This window comes from Lottia gigantea (assembly GCF_000327385.1).
Source record: "Lottia gigantea unplaced genomic scaffold LOTGIsca_15, whole genome shotgun sequence".
Taxonomy (NCBI): Eukaryota; Metazoa; Mollusca; class Gastropoda; family Lottiidae; genus Lottia; species Lottia gigantea.
In genome coordinates, this window is record NW_008707797.1 from 1,745,698 (window position 1) to 1,762,394 (window position 16,697).

Genomic DNA, 16,697 nt, shown 5'->3' on the forward strand with positions numbered 1-16,697 from the left:
TAACTTTTTAGTCAAAGAGGGTTTTGAATTGATACAGTAGTTTTTTTTTTTTTTCATGAATTCATGAATCTTTGTTTCTAAAGGCAAGGCTACAAAGACTGGTGTGTACTCATTTCTGAATTATTGTTATGGCTTGATATTGCGAGGTTAACCATTTAACATTGAGTGTATATATATATATATATATATTGCTATGTTAACTGTTATGCATCTTATTTGTTAAGTAGAGAACAGAAAACTTACAGTATTTTAGTCGAAGGAAATTTCTTAAATTGATGCAGTACATATTCTTAATCCACTGTTTGTATTTTCTTTATAGGAAATGGAGGAGAAGTTCTCTGGTTTTACAAAACAGAAATAGTTTATAAACATATTTGAGGGAGTGGGGCAGTGTGAGAGAGGAAGGGAGGGGTGTGTGTGATAGGGGCAGGGTGAACAAAGAGGGTACAGCAGGGTAGGGGAGGGGAGGGCATTATATTTATTTTTTATTTAATGAACCATTTATAAATATATTTTCAACTGTTAAGACTGGCAGGTCAAAACAAATTAATACAAACCATTTTTTCCAGCATAATTTGAAAGGCAGCTTTTATGAAAATTTTAAGAAAAAAAACAGTAGAAATCTTATAAGCTTAAGCCATTTTGAAAATAATTTTTGGAAGAACTATATTGTACATAACTTTGTATTTGTATATTTTGATAACACAAAAGGACCAAATGTAGTCAAGTTTAGTCGAAACAGTGAAAATTGTAAAAATAAAATGCTCAATGAAATTTTGCTTAAATTCTTTAGAAATCCCAGATAGAATAAAAACACCAGTGAAGTCAAATTAGTCAAAATACTTGCTCTTGAAGATATACTTTAGCTATCATAGCTTCAACTAGACCATGCTCTGATTTCCAAGCAGTAGGTGTAAAATTTTATTTTAAAAAAAACCATAGTTATGACACAAATTATAAGATTTTTTTGTGCGAAAAGTGGGTCAGATTCTCATGAAAATGGCAGGAAATTTCTAGAATTAAATACTCATAATTAAGACTATGCAAATTAACTATTAAAATAAACTAACATGTTGTGATCTCTTAAAATCTGCTGATAAACATGATCAAAACAAACTCGTTAAAATGAGCAGACTTTAAAATTAAAAGTTTAAATTGTTATTTTCAACCATCTCTAACTATTCAGGGTTTATTTATTTATGATTGTAAATATCTACTGTACTCAAAATATTATCTTTTCTAAATAAAAACATTCATTTGCAGTTTTTTTTTATTTTCATATAAAACCCTATAACCGTTTAGACTTAGTATATACTACTCAGTGAGCTGATGAAAGGGGCAGGATGGTGAAACAGTCTCATTGTTACTAGTAGGATAGGGCAATAAACAAAGATTGAATTAGTACCTTCAGTTGTCCATTCTGTTTAATCTCTGTCAGTGATGCTGAAGGGAGAGAAAGACCTGGATAAAGGAACTAGTTGTTCAGATGAGAGATTTTCCCTTCACCTGTGTCAAACTGGTTTTACTCTCTGCCCAGTGATTCAATGGTAGGGATTGACAATGAAAAATTGCTTGGTGTGGACTCATCCAAAGAGAAGTACCATCAGGTGTTTCGTAATGAGTAAGCATTCACACGCAACACCCGCCACTACTATCTAATGGTTCCCATGTTCAAATATAACTGCACAACATAGTATTGTCCATGACCACAGGGAATTATCTATGCCAAGTTTTGGGGACGCTGTTTTAAGCTAATAAAAATTTATAAGTGAATTGGGTAATCATTTATTATAGATATGACACGGGATAGAAATATAACAAAGACATTTACACAACAAAATATCATTTACATAAACATTCATAACCTCGAATATATCAAATCTTGGATGGGACAATAAACCAATGCAGGAAAGCTAAAACTGTTTTAGGGTTGGTATTTGAGCAAAAACTGGTCCAAAAATAGTACAATATGACAATGGCTGTTATGAATATGAAGTATTCAATGTACATTACAAAATGATTCGTAAATATTCCCTGCTAGTTTTTTTACATCCTCTAATAACAACAATTCCTGTATAAAATTATTACCATGTAGTATTTTAAACACGAGACCATTCACAAAAGGTATAATTTTAGCCATTGGTATTTTAACTTCATGTATATCGGTCCTATAATCAAATAAAAAAAATCATCAGTAATTTAAAGGGATTGTATCTCAAAATGAGCTTTTTTCATACGAGACCCTTTGCGATAGTGACATCATAGACCGCTAGGTTTTAGTGGAATTGCTGGAACTTCAGATGTCTGATTGAAAATTGGAATGGTGCAAACAATTTGCCTTATACACATGAAAAATTTAAATACCTCTTTACAATCTCTTTAAATTTTTGGAGATCAGAGACAGTCTGAATATTGAAGATTACTTTCACAATGTCAAGCTAGTACGAACTGCGTCTTGACATTTTGACAAATGCAGTGATTTGATTGGATTGTAGGCTAGGGAATACAACCAATCGGTGCCCTTGACCTCAATAAGCCATAAACTGTCTGTCAAAAGCTCTGAAAGTTGACTATATCTGGAATTTCAACCCATTTCCAAACTGATCAAAAACCGATACTTACTTTGAGTTGGATTGTTTTTTATAATGGTCAGCTAAAAAATCAAATATTTTGGAGAAACCCTGATTTAAACAAGTTGCTAAAACCATTTTAAAGTCATCACTAAAAATACAAGATATATCAATTTTAAAAGATACTAGTTGGATAATCTCCATAGTTAATTAAAATCTACATAGATTGGAATCACAATTCTTTTGTTTGACTTTCTAAAGATCACTCTTCTCATACAATCACACAAATAACAATTTTGGCATTCTTGGGTTCTGTTTATATCCCTAACTGACAACCTACCTGTCTAAAACATCTCTTGTTTCTGTCACCAACTTTTCATACAATTCTTCATCAGGCGTCTTCACCTACAATCATATAGATAGAAACATATAATTTGGTTTTGGACTATTTTGTGATGTAACCATCTTTTAAACATGCTATAAGTGCTGTACAGGTTTCAGTCATCTTGACAAATCATTATAATAAGGAATATATCTATCCACATAATACCTGAGCAGCTGATCCCATGTGATGTCACAAATCTCATAAAATCAACATCCTACAGTTATATACCTTTCATTAAATTCACATTTATCGTTCAAAGGGTTGAGAGTTTGAACAAAATCAGTGACATATTAGTATTACCATAGATTAAGGACCGCAAAGCTTACAAGAGAATAAAAGTTTGCCACTCACTATATCTGTAAAACATTCTGAAGGTAGAAGATAAGACGATAAAGGTAACGCTGAGTTGAGAGTATCATCAATACGACCTCGGACATGTTGTATTACTGCTTCTACATTACTTAATGTTAACTCTTCTCTTAATGCTACACTAAAATCAGACGGGAAAATAAAAACCATTATTTAATGATAGCTCTTCTCTTAATGCTACACTAAAAACAGACAGGAAAATAAAAACCATTATTTAATGATAGCTCTTCTAGTAATGCTACACTAAAAACAGACAGGAAAATAAAAACTACAGGTTGTTCTGAAGGCCACACATTAGCAAATTTCAATTCAAACTAAATCACAGTATTTTTGTCGATTTTGTTACAAGAGTAATAACTCTTTAGCTCTCAGAGTATCATCACAAGACACTCAGACCTACAGAGATTGGTAACAACAACATGCATCCATATTATAATTCCATATGCATCTGACTGACATGGTTATAGCCACATATAGCCTAGCCAAATTGAAAAATAAACGAGTCTTACCTATCTAATTCTTTACTAGTACATTTGACTATTCTGTTTATCAACTCCTCAAAACCTTGAATAAATCAACACAGGTTAATATTAGTCAATAATATCTAGAAACAATCACATTTCATAGGTATTTCAACATACCATCTTTAATAAACATGTTTTAACATCCCAACTTGAATCTCAATCTCAATATATTGATCTTACTCTAAACAGTTATCACTATAATTATACTGTTGAAGCTAATATTGCCATCCTAGAGAAAATTTCCCTCATTGCACACTGCATGGTGTTACCTCAGTCTAATCAGGAGCACAGAACTAGGCTGTTAAACTTACCAGGTCCAACGAAATGTTTAATCAAAGATAAATATCGTTCTTGGACTGATTTAGAAGTTTGGTGTTGAACACGGCTGTTTTCTGACGTCTGAGAACTATCCAGGAATATATAACCTCCGATAATATTTAACTGAACTCGGAGAATCAACGACATCAAACAACAACCATATACACTGGATATCGTACGAGCAAAACCTGGAAAAATATATCAAATTGAGAATCTGATAACTTCACATACAGCCAATCAGAGGCCTGGACAGAAAGTCTGTAACAACTTGCCATAATGTTTACAGTTTGTCTGTCAAGAGCTCTGATTGGCTGTATTCAGTAGCGTACAATCCAATCAAATCAGTACAAGCCGTGATACAAGAAAGGTAGCTATTGTAGTAAAGGTATAAGAGAAGTTTGTAATAGCTTGACATTGTAAAGATGGCACAAGGTATGACAAAGTTGTCGCACACTGGGAGAAAGGATTTGGTAACAATTCTAGTTTGTGTTAAGATGGTATACACTACCCCTAGCTCTAGCCATTTTAATATCAGCAGATACCAATGTGTTTATTAAACCTATATATATAAGAAGTTGTAATGTGATTATAGATTGTTGTGGTTCAATAGATTTTAGGTATATAAAGGTAACTTACTATTTGTTTTTAACAAGGACCATAACTCTAATTTATTAGCTGGTCTGAAACACAAACATGTATGAAAATTACACATACATAAGCCTCAATTTCTGATATTGAAAAGTATAGTCAATTCCTTTATTATCAGCTTTCCAGATGAAAACTTTATATTTAACACACATATCAGAAGCATGAAATGAGCTCTTGCCAATTAGTGAACAAGTCTTGTAGTGGAAAACTTCATTATAGTCACATCAGGTGCTATGAAAAGGGGGAGTCTGCCTTACCTAACCAGAAAAGTTTATCAATAATCAATATCAAGTATAAAACTTACTGATTTTTAAGTTGACTAGTATATTCTTCAGTATTTAATCTACTCAGTAAAATATCTCGAATGTTCGGAATCATTGATATAACTAAAACAAATAAACAATTTACAAATTACTATTACCACATAGTAGTCAACAACCTTCTCGAATCTTGATGCAGTTTCAGACAAAGAGAAAATCCTCAAAATTCATAGTCAGATATTATTGAGTACGAAAACATAACACCTATCTTAGACTCTAAAGACCTTGATAGATGACCATTTTACTGCCCTCTTTACAACATCCAGTTATCTGCCTTGTTTTGTCACACTGTTCCACAATAATGATGAATTTGTTCCAGAGAGGAGGTGCTAAACTCTAGGATTTGTAACTGAAAGTCCAAACACAATAAACACACCTTCACTTACCTGTCATGTTGCAGGTTTTTTGATTACTTTCAAAATGGTGCTGACGTCTACAAAAACAGAAAAAATAAAAATAGAAATTATCTGAACTGGAATTGGTTCATTTGTGAAAACCTAAATTGAAATTTTATGTCGGCAGTGTAAAAAAACCCTAAAAGAAGTTCTATCTAATGTGTAAAGGTCTAGAAACCGGGTATATACTGGAAATATTTTCCTCTACTAATGCAAACTTTTTTACTTATCCCAATAATTAAGCCTTTCCCAATAGAAATGATTTCAAATTCCTGAGGATATCATCCTAAAATACCTGACAAGATTGATATATTCCTGTTCCTCTTCTTCTTTTAATTCTTTCACCCTTTTAACTAAATATTTATACATCAACCAGGACCCTGTAAAATGATAGCCTGTAAATATCATCTTAATCTATGTTGGCTCTCTACAAAGGACAGGTTGGATGATACATTCAACTAATTGCAACTTAGTCTCAGAAACAAGAATTATTCAAGCTAAGCTAATCTGTAATTTCGTTCACAGCTTACTGTCGAAATTTGAGCCTTCAAAGCCATGTGTGTCCAGAATGTCAGTCAGCAAACCAAAATACTAAATAACCTAAAGTGATGCTATCAGTAGGCCTATTATGTTGGCACACCCAAATAAACATTATTAGCTAGGGGGGCTCTACTCGAGAGTTACAACCTCTCCAAATGGAGGCTGAAATGTCAAGCATTTATACGATATAGGCACCACTCTGAGAAATAGACACAAGCGCATATGATTGTGTTTTTGGGATAATGATGATCAACCTTACCTCCGAACAGAATTCCAGAAAAAACGAATTTCTTCTTATGTCTCTTGATGAAATTCCACATCATGCCCAACACCATGATGATTTATTAAAAATTGTTGTTTTTAAATGTTTTTAATGGAGAAAAATAGGGGGTAAAAAGCCAAAAACTTGATCTTTGCTCCTTGCTGTGTGAAAGAAAACAAATCAATTATCTCCCCTTTGATATTAAGAGTTGTCTGCCCTTGTATAAGGAAACAGACAACAACTATTTTATCGACCTTTTACTTCGTCGGGGTTAAAACTCTTCTTTTGTAATTTTCTGGTCAATCCGGCCCGGATATGTTAGCTTAGTGTTTTATATTTTGTTTTAAAATGCTATGATTCAACTTGACGCTTCTACAGAGCTGTCGCATTTTGAATTCCAACCTTGGCGGTTGTCTCCTACCCCAGGTCCGTGGCCGTAGGCCCGTAGCGAGACTGGATTGTTCGGAGGGGCAAGTAATACATCTGGGGAGACAATGGTGTATGGCGTGTAGCTTCAGTAATGGAATAAGTCGGTTGTCGGAACCTTCGCAAGACATTCCATGGGAGACTTGAGCCTACGGCGTTTTCACATAGCTGTTGCGTTTTGAATATCAACCTCGAGAGAGCTTCGGACTATATTCTAGAGTTTTAGGCCTTATTTACTATTTCGCAATGGGCATGCAGTATCATATCAGCCAGTATCAACTAGGGCAATATCGTCAGTCTGGTCAGTGGTCAGTCTGTTAACAACAAGGTATGTATGTAAGCGTTATAAATCATACACAGAAACATTATGGCAAAGTTCTGTCTTCTTTCAGCTAATAATATATCAAATTTTACTAATATCGTCAATAAATTTTGTTTTTTTTTTACATTTATGTCAATAGAAGGGTATCTTTGTGTTCAAAACTTTTTCAAAAATAGTCGGAATTTCAAAAATGAAATCTTCTTTAATGCTCAATTTACCAAGTACTATAAGATAGAACACACTCCAATTTTACTTTTCATTAAGAATTAAAAAATCAAATAAGAGATACTCCATTCATTCTTCTCTCAAAATATCATGACAGCCTGTTTTGGAATTACATTTATAGACTTTTTTTGTTAATATAGTATTTTGATAAAACAGAATAGGGGGCGTATACTCTAGTTTATCATATAGAGTTTTTCAAGTCGTTGATGGTGTCAAGTCCACTGGGTGATAAAGATAATGATAAAAGAAACTGTCCCGTCTTGAGTCAAATTATGCATGATTAGAGAAATAGTATCGGACGTAAACTGTGATACGATTATAGGACTGTGTAATATATCAAGAAGAAAGTTGAAGAGGTCTGTTAAAATAAATATTCTAACCCGTGACTATGATATCACCGGCTACACTTCCTTATATATATCTCTTCAAATATTGGGTATTATAATTTATATCCGTGTGTGGGACATTATGAAGGTTATTGTAGCCTGTTTGTGTGATACTGGGTGCATATTGACCTTGTATTTACTGTAATAGCAGGTAAGACACTATAGGCGAAAATAGGGGGGGGGAGGGTAAGCTTACAGTGTGACAGGGATTACATGGTTCTCGGTGGATAGTTTCAGATGAAATTTAAACTGTTTTTGTTAAGGTTTAAAGGGACTGTAGAATGTCTTTCTAAACTTTTTATGTGTATCGGGAGACTTATGCCATCGATTTTTACCCTTTCAATTGTCAGTCAGACGTCTGTGGTTCCTGCAATTCCACTAGAAACTATGTATTTTGTGACAGCATAAAACGCTTATTTTAAGGATCGGAACTACAGACGTCTGATTGAAAAATGGGTAAAAATCTATGATATCAGTGACACCGATACACATAAAAAGTGTAGAAACACTCTTTACATTTTTCCCTTAATTCATTCGATTCCTCCGTAGCTCTATTTAAACTCGTTTTTTTTATGTTTTTTCAGATTCTCTAGGGACAAATCTTCTATTTATAGACTCATTTACATCTTTAGGAACTAAATAGAACCTGTTCAAAATGAGTGGTTGGCAGCATTCTATATTCGGTTGTTTTGATAATCTTGGAGTCTGTATTATCACCTACTTCGTTCCTTGTTACACCTTCGCTCGAACCAGTGAGCAAGTCGGAGAAAGCTGTCTTCTGTGTGGAATCTTGTATTTCATTCCCTTAGTTGATATCTTTGCTGTCGTATCAGTCCGGGGCAAGGTACGGGAACATAAAGGTATTGGTGGTAGCTGCCTGGAGGATCTGCTCTATCATGTATTCTGTCACCCTTGTGCCTTGGTTCAGGAAGCCCAAGAAATGCAACACGGACCCATGTCAGCTTACGGCATGGCTCGAGAATAGTTTAGGAACATTGTATAAAATCAAATGGATATAGTGATTTAATCTTTTGTGCTAATATGTCTTGATTTAGCCACCCGTATCCTTTCTCAAAACGACGGTTTGTTGATTGTGACGATAGTTTAATTCATCTCGATTTTCCAGACTCGTAAATGTTATTCAATATAGAAATAATTCATTTAGAAACGACGGTTCTTCATTTCAACAATCCACATAGAAATATGAATATTTAGACTTCTGTATCCCTATTAAACAGTTGACTTTGAAATGTCAATCGATGAAAGAAGCTGCAATGTGCACTTCTAAAGAGTTGCCTTATTGACTGTAATCATTCATAACAATATTGTTCTTGTTATTTTATAAACCATTTTGTTATCTCTACGATTTGTTATTGTTATCCTTGAATAAATCATCATACTAAAGTCTAAACCATTCTTACTACAGATAACTACTATAGTACCAAGAAATCTACTAGCAAGTTGAACACAGAGATTCGTATGTCCTCTTATGACTAATTGCTGAAACTTGCCGACTTTTACCTTGTCTCTGATAGCTATGTGCCCAATAGATACAATATTAGAAAGAACTTATGTGAAGCTCCTTTTCTAACCAAACCTTCAACACCAACTTTCAAGTGACTTATCTCTATCATACAAAGAAGAAAGTAAAACTCCATTTCATTTCATGTTTAATTCATACGCTGAAAATCAAATCACTGGTCTGTTTAAACAAGTAAGATTGTATTAAAATCTCAATTCATATTGTTTTAATCATTAATTATATTTCTTATAAAATGATATAATTTTTCTGTGGTAACGAGAATAGTTAAAGGGACAGATGCGCCATTTTGTGGGGTTGATTTGAGTCTTGAATATATGTAAATAGTCTTCAGAAAAAACTAGAAATGTACGAAAATGGCTTAATTCCTTCAAAAATATCTCAAACTAGGAATTTATTTTCCTATTTCTATAGATGTCTTTTTCATATACCTGTATAAAAGTGTCTCAAGGGAGAGACGACTCGTCTTTTTAACTTTCAAACGCGGATAATTCTGGACACACATGGATTTGAAAGCTCAAATTTCGGCGGTGAGCTGTGAACATTATTACTGATTGGCTAAGCTAAAAATTCCCGTTTCTGAGACCAAAGTATGATTGGTCAAAAAAAAAATGGCGCCTCTGTCCCTTAAGAGTACGATATTGAAGGGATTTAGACTTTTCATAATTCGTGCTACCAACTGATAGAAACATATTTCTTTGCGAAAATGATAGTTCCGTATTATAAGGTAAAACAAAATTATACTACCATATACCTTTATGTGCATATTAATTACCCCAAAGACCTAATTATTACATCATTAGACCGAGAATAATGAGATCTAGTCACGCCTGGGAATATATTAACTCTTATTTATAAATAAATAATTTATTTTATTGATCATCTTCAGTTAGTATATTTTCAAGGCTGTCGCGAGTCCAGAAAGGGTTAACTGAATTGACTAGCAGTGGCATCATAATGTTGATCTTTTAAGCTTGAATATAAAACCACTCACTCCAAGCTGAGCTTATCCCATTAGATTACAAATTCGTTTGTCTCTCTTTATTTAGGAGGGGGGGGGGGGTATTTTTCGTTTTCATGGTAATCTTACAAGCTTTCTACCACAGTTCCGTTCTAAGAACGTTATTTTTAATCAATCAAAGTGTGTCATGAAGAACACGTGTCTAGATAACAATGACGAATTACGAGATAACAAGAAACCAATAGTAAAGCAATATCACAGGATTCAATCTGCGATAAGAGTTGGTAAGGTTGAGCTCACACCAAGATTGACGAATGGAAGATAACATTGCGCTGGTGGCTCTCACCACCAGCATGTATCCCTGAAACGAACGAACCTCTGAAGTGAACTTAAAGAAATCCGTGACCCCAAGAAGATATCTGTACGAGACTTAGAAGCTAGCTATGTGTTTGTGGGCCATTGATAAGTTAGTCTGATTTCTATTATTTCGTTGTAATGAAATTTCTCCAATTGTCAGTGAAGGTATTGTTATAAAGTAATTAAGAGTATAATCGATCATTGGTTAGTCCAATCACCTGTCACTTCCATGTATCGATTGGTCTGATCCGCCTAACGTTACCCCTAGCGTTATCTGTCTAACGTTACCTGTCTGACGTTACCTGTCTGATGTTATCTGACGTTACCTGCCTGACGTTACCAGACTGACGTTACCCGATGTTACCGGACTGGCGTAACCAGTAATTTTTGCAGCCCTTTTTTTTAACCTAATATAAGAAATGAAAAATGATAGAACTGTAGCTTACTACCTCTTAGGATGACCACAAAATTACCTGGTGTAATAACTATACAAAAACATCTCTCTATAATCCAATAAATCTATAAAACTAAGTGATAATTCATCAAACTAAGTAATTTTTAAACATTTTTAAAAGTTAAGGGGAGAACCTGTGTGGCTGAACAAGTACACCGGATATCGACTGATGAGAACTGCTTCTATTGGCTCACTTCATTTACAATTTCTTTTTAAACAAAATTCAAAAATAGCACATATTCACTTTATGACAATTTTGAAGATTTCGATCGAAAATATTTCATTTTAATTTTTTCTATAAAAGGTGACTAACAATATTTGTAAAGACAGTTCAAACACCGTGATAAGTGATGATATTTTATTATCTGTCCTTATACAACGGAGATCGAAAAAACTTACCGAACATAAAGCGATGAATATTGGGTGATCGTCTCCCCCCAATCAATGTGACCGACAAAATCTGGAACCTAGAGGAGTTTGGAACACTAGGAAAAGAGATTACCTGAAAATGTGATTATATTTTAATTAGATTATCTCAAATTCACTTTGAATTGTGGAGAAATCACTTTAAATATTAGGAGCAAATCACTTGGACCAACCTCGAAATATATTGAATTGTTCCAGTCCCGGAATTGTTATTTTTGAAGGAATCTGATGTATAGGATAGGCCTACTGATTGATAATGGTTTGTTACCAAGAATTTCTATATTTTGAGTTTTTAAGGCAAGTTAATTTTTTGATGAATATAGTTAAGTGTGTAATCATCATATTAAGCTAATTATATTACCTGTATACCACTTACAATTAGTGAAGAATCACTTATAATTAGACACAACTGATGAAATTCTCTTTTATTCTTTCCTCTACTCTACTACAATAATTTGTAAGAAGTCAATATTTTAAAGACAATCATTTCAATCTGAAAAATTAAAAATTTCAGTTCTTCAAAATTCAGATTCAGATTTAGATTTATTAAGTGTTAAGGTATGAATTAATGCTCAATTGTATATCATCTTTAAAGACAAAACGATTTGCTAGAAATTTCTAGAGTTCTTAGTCTTTAAGGACAAGGTACTGAAACAAGGGATTTGAACTCAAAGCACCCTAATATTTATCATTTTGGAAAGTTCACAAATTAAAAAAGACCTGATTTTTTCCGTGAATTTTGCAGATTATGTGCACAGATTGGAGCCACCAGTAGACTGATGTTTATATACCAGTAGCATTAAACTGACTTAACAATGTTACTGAATCGTACCTTAATCACCATCATTATTTTCGTCCTGTTAGATGTCAGACAATCGTCGGCATCGAACAATTTTATATCAGGACTAATGAATAAGGTTGTTGAAAACGAAACGATATCTAATAACGCTGGTAGTTGGTTAGAGATAAGGAGTAACGTTTACTGTGGTGCGTTTTGTCTCCGTGATCCGTCCTGCACCGGTTTTCAGTTCGGAGATGTCGTGAACGGAAACGTAACAAATACCAGTTGCAGTCTTCTGTATGGAAATGTGAGTCTCTTGACTAGAGATCCGATGCCTGGTATTTCAATTTATAGTTTGGAAAGAGAACCATTTAGTGAGATCGAATCAACGACTCAAGAGTCAGAAACGATAACTCTTGAACCAAAAACGACAACTCTTCCACCTCATGGTCCATGTTCAGTCGACGCTGCCTTCACTCGACAGTTTGATATAGTTATAATCGCAGGTAGGAAATTTTCTGACATTGTTTTTCTATTTCTGTGTATCCTCATTTATCACAAGTTTGACAGCCCGGCCGACATCAAATCCTCGACCCGAGTTTGACAGACAGCTCGACTGACTTTAAATCCGGGACCCGAGCTTGACAGTCAGCTCGACTGACTTCAAATCCTCGGCCCGGGCTTGACAGTCAGCTCGACTGATTTCAAATCCTCGACCCGAGTTTGACAGCCAGCTCGACTGACTTCAAGTCCTCGACACGAGTTTGACAGCCAACCCACGACATTGAATCCTCGACCCGAGTTTGACAGCCAGCCTGACAGACTTCAAATCCTCGACCCCAGTTTGACAGCCAGCCTGACTGACTTCGAATCCTCGACCCGAGTATGACAGCCAGCCCGACTGACTTCAAATCCTCGACCCGAGTTTGAAAGCCAGCCCGACTGACTTCGAATCCTCGACCCGAGTTTGACAGCCAGCCTGACTGACTTCGAATCCTCGACCCCAGTTTGACAGCCAGCCTGACTGACTTCAAATCCTCGACCCGAGTTTGAAAGCCAGCCCGACTGACTTCGAATCCTCGACCCCAGTTTGACAGCCAGCCTGACTGACTTCGAATCCTCGACCCCAGTTTGACAGCCAGCCTGACTGACTTCAAATCCTCAGCCAGAGTTTGACAGCCAGCTCGACTGACTTCAAATCCTCAGCCCGAGTTTGAGAGTCCGGTCGACATCAAATCCTCGGCCCCATTTTTACAGCCCGGTCGAAATCAAATCCCCGACTCGAGTTTGACAGCACGATGGACGTCGAATCTAAAGCTTGAGTTTGAGAGTCCGGTCACATCAAGTTCAAGGCTCGAGTTTGACGGTCCGAATGACATCGAGTCCTCGGCTTGAGTTTGACATCCCAGCCGACGTCGAATTCAAGGCTCGAATTAAGCGTTCAAAAGTACATTGAGTCTTAAATTGATTTCTGCAAAAAATCTTTTTTCATAGTACTAAGTTTGCACTTGAAATGTCGTAGCGTGATAGGCAAGTACTTAGCTGATATCTCCTAAAAGATGACAATAGTAATGTTTTTAATTAAATTGATTGGCCTTGCTAATTAAATACATCAAAGGATATTACCACCAAGTTCAGATTATTGACATAAGTAACAACTTATGTGATAGATGAGATTTTTTCAATGAAAGAGCCAAGATGTTACTTGGTATGACCGGGATTTTGAAATGAAAAGAATCACGCACCTGGTTTTGTTAACCTTTTTTTTTTTAAAAATGAAGTCATTTGGTGCCTTTATCTTGATCGCTTTTTACATCATTTTCTCCTTGACTTGACATGATAATCAATGATCATATACTATCCATTATCTATTATCCCTCTCCATCATCATCCATTATCCATTATATATCACCATCCATTATCCATTATATATCACCATCCATTATCCATTATATATCATCATCCATTATCCACCCTCATTCATTATCATCCATTATCAACCCTCATCCATTATTAACCATCATCCATTATCAACCCTCATCAATTATCCATTATCATCCATTATCCATAATCATCCATTATCCATCATCGTCCATTATCAACCCTCATCCATTATCCATTATCATCCATTATCTAGTGTCATCCATCATCATCCTTATCAACCAGCATCCATTATCCATCATCATCTATTATGCATAAATGTCGCTAAAGGATTATTGTCCGTTATCATCTATTAATCATCATCATTATCTATCATCATTATTTTATCATGTTGTATTTCAATTTGCAGGTGTGTGGATGTATATTTACAACAGTAGTGCGATGCTAAGTGTTGGTCCAATGCAGTCGATTCCAGTTCAAACCTTCCTACCAGGGTGGTCTGGAAGTGTCGCTGCCGCCTACATGGATTCTACAACAACTTTTCTGTACATGATTACAGGTAGGTTAGATTATGTACATGGTTACAGGTAGGTCAGATTATGTACATGATTACAGGTAGGTTAGATTATGTACATGGTTACAGGTAGGTCAGATTATGTACATGATTACAGGTAGGTCAGATTATGTACATGATTACAGGTAGGTCAGATTATGTACATGATTACAGGTAGGTCTGATTATGTACGTGAATTTCGTCCGACTCGACTCGGTAGACTTACAATTATTTCCTTAACGGTATGATATATTACCATAAATTGACGAAGTCTTCAAGAAAAATGACGAGTAACGACACATACCTTGCCTTGTTGTAAACTATTACGTTTGAATATTCCAGTGGGTAATTGTGAAATATTTTGAGGGGAAACGAGGCTCTTTGTAGTCTAGCATAATTTTTTTTGACAATTATAATTTAAGTCTTTCTATTCATTCAGGCTAAGAATTTATAGAGGGAAGGGGAGGTAATGGAATCGATTAAGGATCATGGAATGGGTAATAGAAATAAAAAAAGGTTGAAAACCCCTGGTAAAAGTTGTAGCAAAACCTCACTATTTTGTATGTTACATTACAGAGAATAAAGTAAAAACTTACAGAATGTCTGACAAAATGCTCCAGTCTACAGAAACTACTGACCAGCATTATAGTTCCTTCCCAACCGTACCCCCTGTAATCGATGCAGCCATTCATTATAACGGAAAAAAGATTCTGATTAGCTCTGATGAGGTTTACACTACTACTGGCTCGGTGCCCCTGTCCAGTAAGGGCAGTGCTAACGTGTTTGATTACTTAACAACTTCACCTTCTGGAATCACTGGTGCTGCTTTGAGTTGGATTGCTCGAACACCACTGTTCTTTGCTGGGAGTGCGATACATGTTTTTCAACCCAATGTCAGTAACACACAGGGTTTCTGGGCTCCTTATGGTTTTCTTAAATGTACAATTTGAAGTATTTACTCTTATCGTCATATTTTGATGTAGAGATCACAGTAAATAACTAAACACACGTACTTCTAACGTATTTTACCCTTTGATTAAGTCTAACTCTGTCGTAGCACCAAAATAAGAAATGTGGACACCCTATTATTGTGCATAATTTAATACACTTATTCTAAACGCAATCTTATTAACTCTTTCTCTTTTTCGTGATATATATTTATTCTTAATTGTAATCTAACAGAATTTCCACGACAGTCCCGTTCTAATGACGCTATTCTTAACCAATCAAAATGGGTCATTTAGTTTTATGTGCCCTTAACGTGACGGTGGGTAGAGATCACATTTAATAAATTCTATCGTATATAACCTTTGACTTTAGTATGGCTTTTCTGTAGCACCAAAATGTGGAGTGTGTGTTTAAATAGTTGATGCTTTTCAATCAATCTATATAATAAATATACACCACGATGTGTTAAAAAAAAGTGTTTTATTTCAGTCATAATAGATATAGTTATATCGTATGCTATCTATAGATAAACTCCGTAATACGGATGCCGAGTTGTCAAATCAAAAAGCAGATTTGCATGAGTTGTTCTGAAAATTGGGCATATCCTGGCGAGCTGACGACACTCGAAACAGATCATAATGGATATCAAGCGCATTAGCATTCTTAAATTAGTTCTTAGACTACATAGAATAACTAGGTTTTGGGGAAAGAGGTTTTACTTGTACCAAAAAAAAAAGAAAAAAATTCCGAAAAAGCTACGAATTAAATTCTTTAAACTACATCTATTGAAAAAAAAAACAAGATTCACTTCATAATAATCAATATGAACAAACATTATTGACAAATCCGTTATTCAATTACTGTAAACACATAGAAAGGATTTTAGCAGACTTGTTGTTATATTGAAGCAGGCGTATAATAAGGCTTTAAGAAAAATTTCTAAAGGGATTGTAAAGACACTTATTTTGTGCAGAGTTGCAAGAACCATAGACGTTTGATCGAAAATTGGAATGGTGCAAATTTGTGCAATCACTGTCGCTGATGACATAACAAATTTCGAAAATCTGTTTACAATCCCTTTCAGTGAGTTAGCAGAATGACGTTTT

At 34.9% G+C, this 16,697-nt stretch overlaps 3 protein-coding genes across 3 annotated transcripts; 2 read left to right on the top strand and 1 right to left on the bottom strand.

Moving 5' to 3' along the window:
* Nucleotides 1-1,770: 1,770 nt before the first annotated feature.
* LOTGIDRAFT_157859 (hypothetical protein) lies at nucleotides 1,771-6,500 on the bottom strand. Its single transcript, XM_009050452.1, has 11 exons — nucleotides 6,329-6,500; nucleotides 5,825-5,909; nucleotides 5,521-5,567; nucleotides 5,119-5,200; nucleotides 4,803-4,846; nucleotides 4,160-4,354; nucleotides 3,834-3,888; nucleotides 3,307-3,445; nucleotides 2,911-2,975; nucleotides 2,623-2,721; nucleotides 1,771-2,168 (listed from the first exon to the last, which is right to left on the bottom strand). The coding sequence occupies exons 1-11, from the start codon at nucleotides 6,402-6,404 to the stop codon at nucleotides 2,000-2,002; spliced, it is 1,056 nt and encodes a 351-aa protein (XP_009048700.1). The 5' UTR covers nucleotides 6,405-6,500; the 3' UTR covers nucleotides 1,771-1,999.
* Nucleotides 6,501-7,012: 512 nt separating this feature from the next.
* Nucleotides 7,013-9,086, top strand: LOTGIDRAFT_203561 (hypothetical protein). The gene is made up of 2 exons (XM_009050453.1): nucleotides 7,013-7,085; nucleotides 8,275-9,086. The coding sequence occupies exon 2, from the start codon at nucleotides 8,346-8,348 to the stop codon at nucleotides 8,673-8,675; it is 330 nt and encodes a 109-aa protein (XP_009048701.1). The 5' UTR covers nucleotides 7,013-7,085; nucleotides 8,275-8,345; the 3' UTR covers nucleotides 8,676-9,086.
* A 3,157-nt stretch (nucleotides 9,087-12,243) lies between these two features.
* LOTGIDRAFT_157862 (hypothetical protein) lies at nucleotides 12,244-15,593 on the top strand (the record flags this gene model as incomplete). Its single annotated transcript, XM_009050454.1, has 3 exons — nucleotides 12,244-12,715; nucleotides 14,500-14,649; nucleotides 15,220-15,593. The coding sequence occupies 3 exons, from the start codon at nucleotides 12,244-12,246 to the stop codon at nucleotides 15,591-15,593; spliced, it is 996 nt and encodes a 331-aa protein (XP_009048702.1).
* Nucleotides 15,594-16,697: the final 1,104 nt, after the last annotated feature.

Excerpts from the sequence above, each read along its gene's own strand:
- LOTGIDRAFT_157859 (XM_009050452.1), bottom strand. The coding sequence starts at position 6,404 with ATGGTGTTGGGCATGATGTGGAATTTCATCAAGAGACATAAGAAGAAA. Across the intron at positions 5,568-5,824 it reads GAATATATCAATCTTGTCAG|ACGTCAGCACCATTTTGAAA; the intron begins GTATTTTAGGAT and ends CTGTTTTTGTAG. Across the intron at positions 2,722-2,910 it reads ACAAGAGATGTTTTAGACAG|TGATGACTTTAAAATGGTTT; the intron begins GTAGGTTGTCAG and ends TTGTATTTTTAG.
- LOTGIDRAFT_203561 (XM_009050453.1), top strand. The coding sequence starts at position 8,346 with ATGAGTGGTTGGCAGCATTCTATATTCGGTTGTTTTGATAATCTTGGA.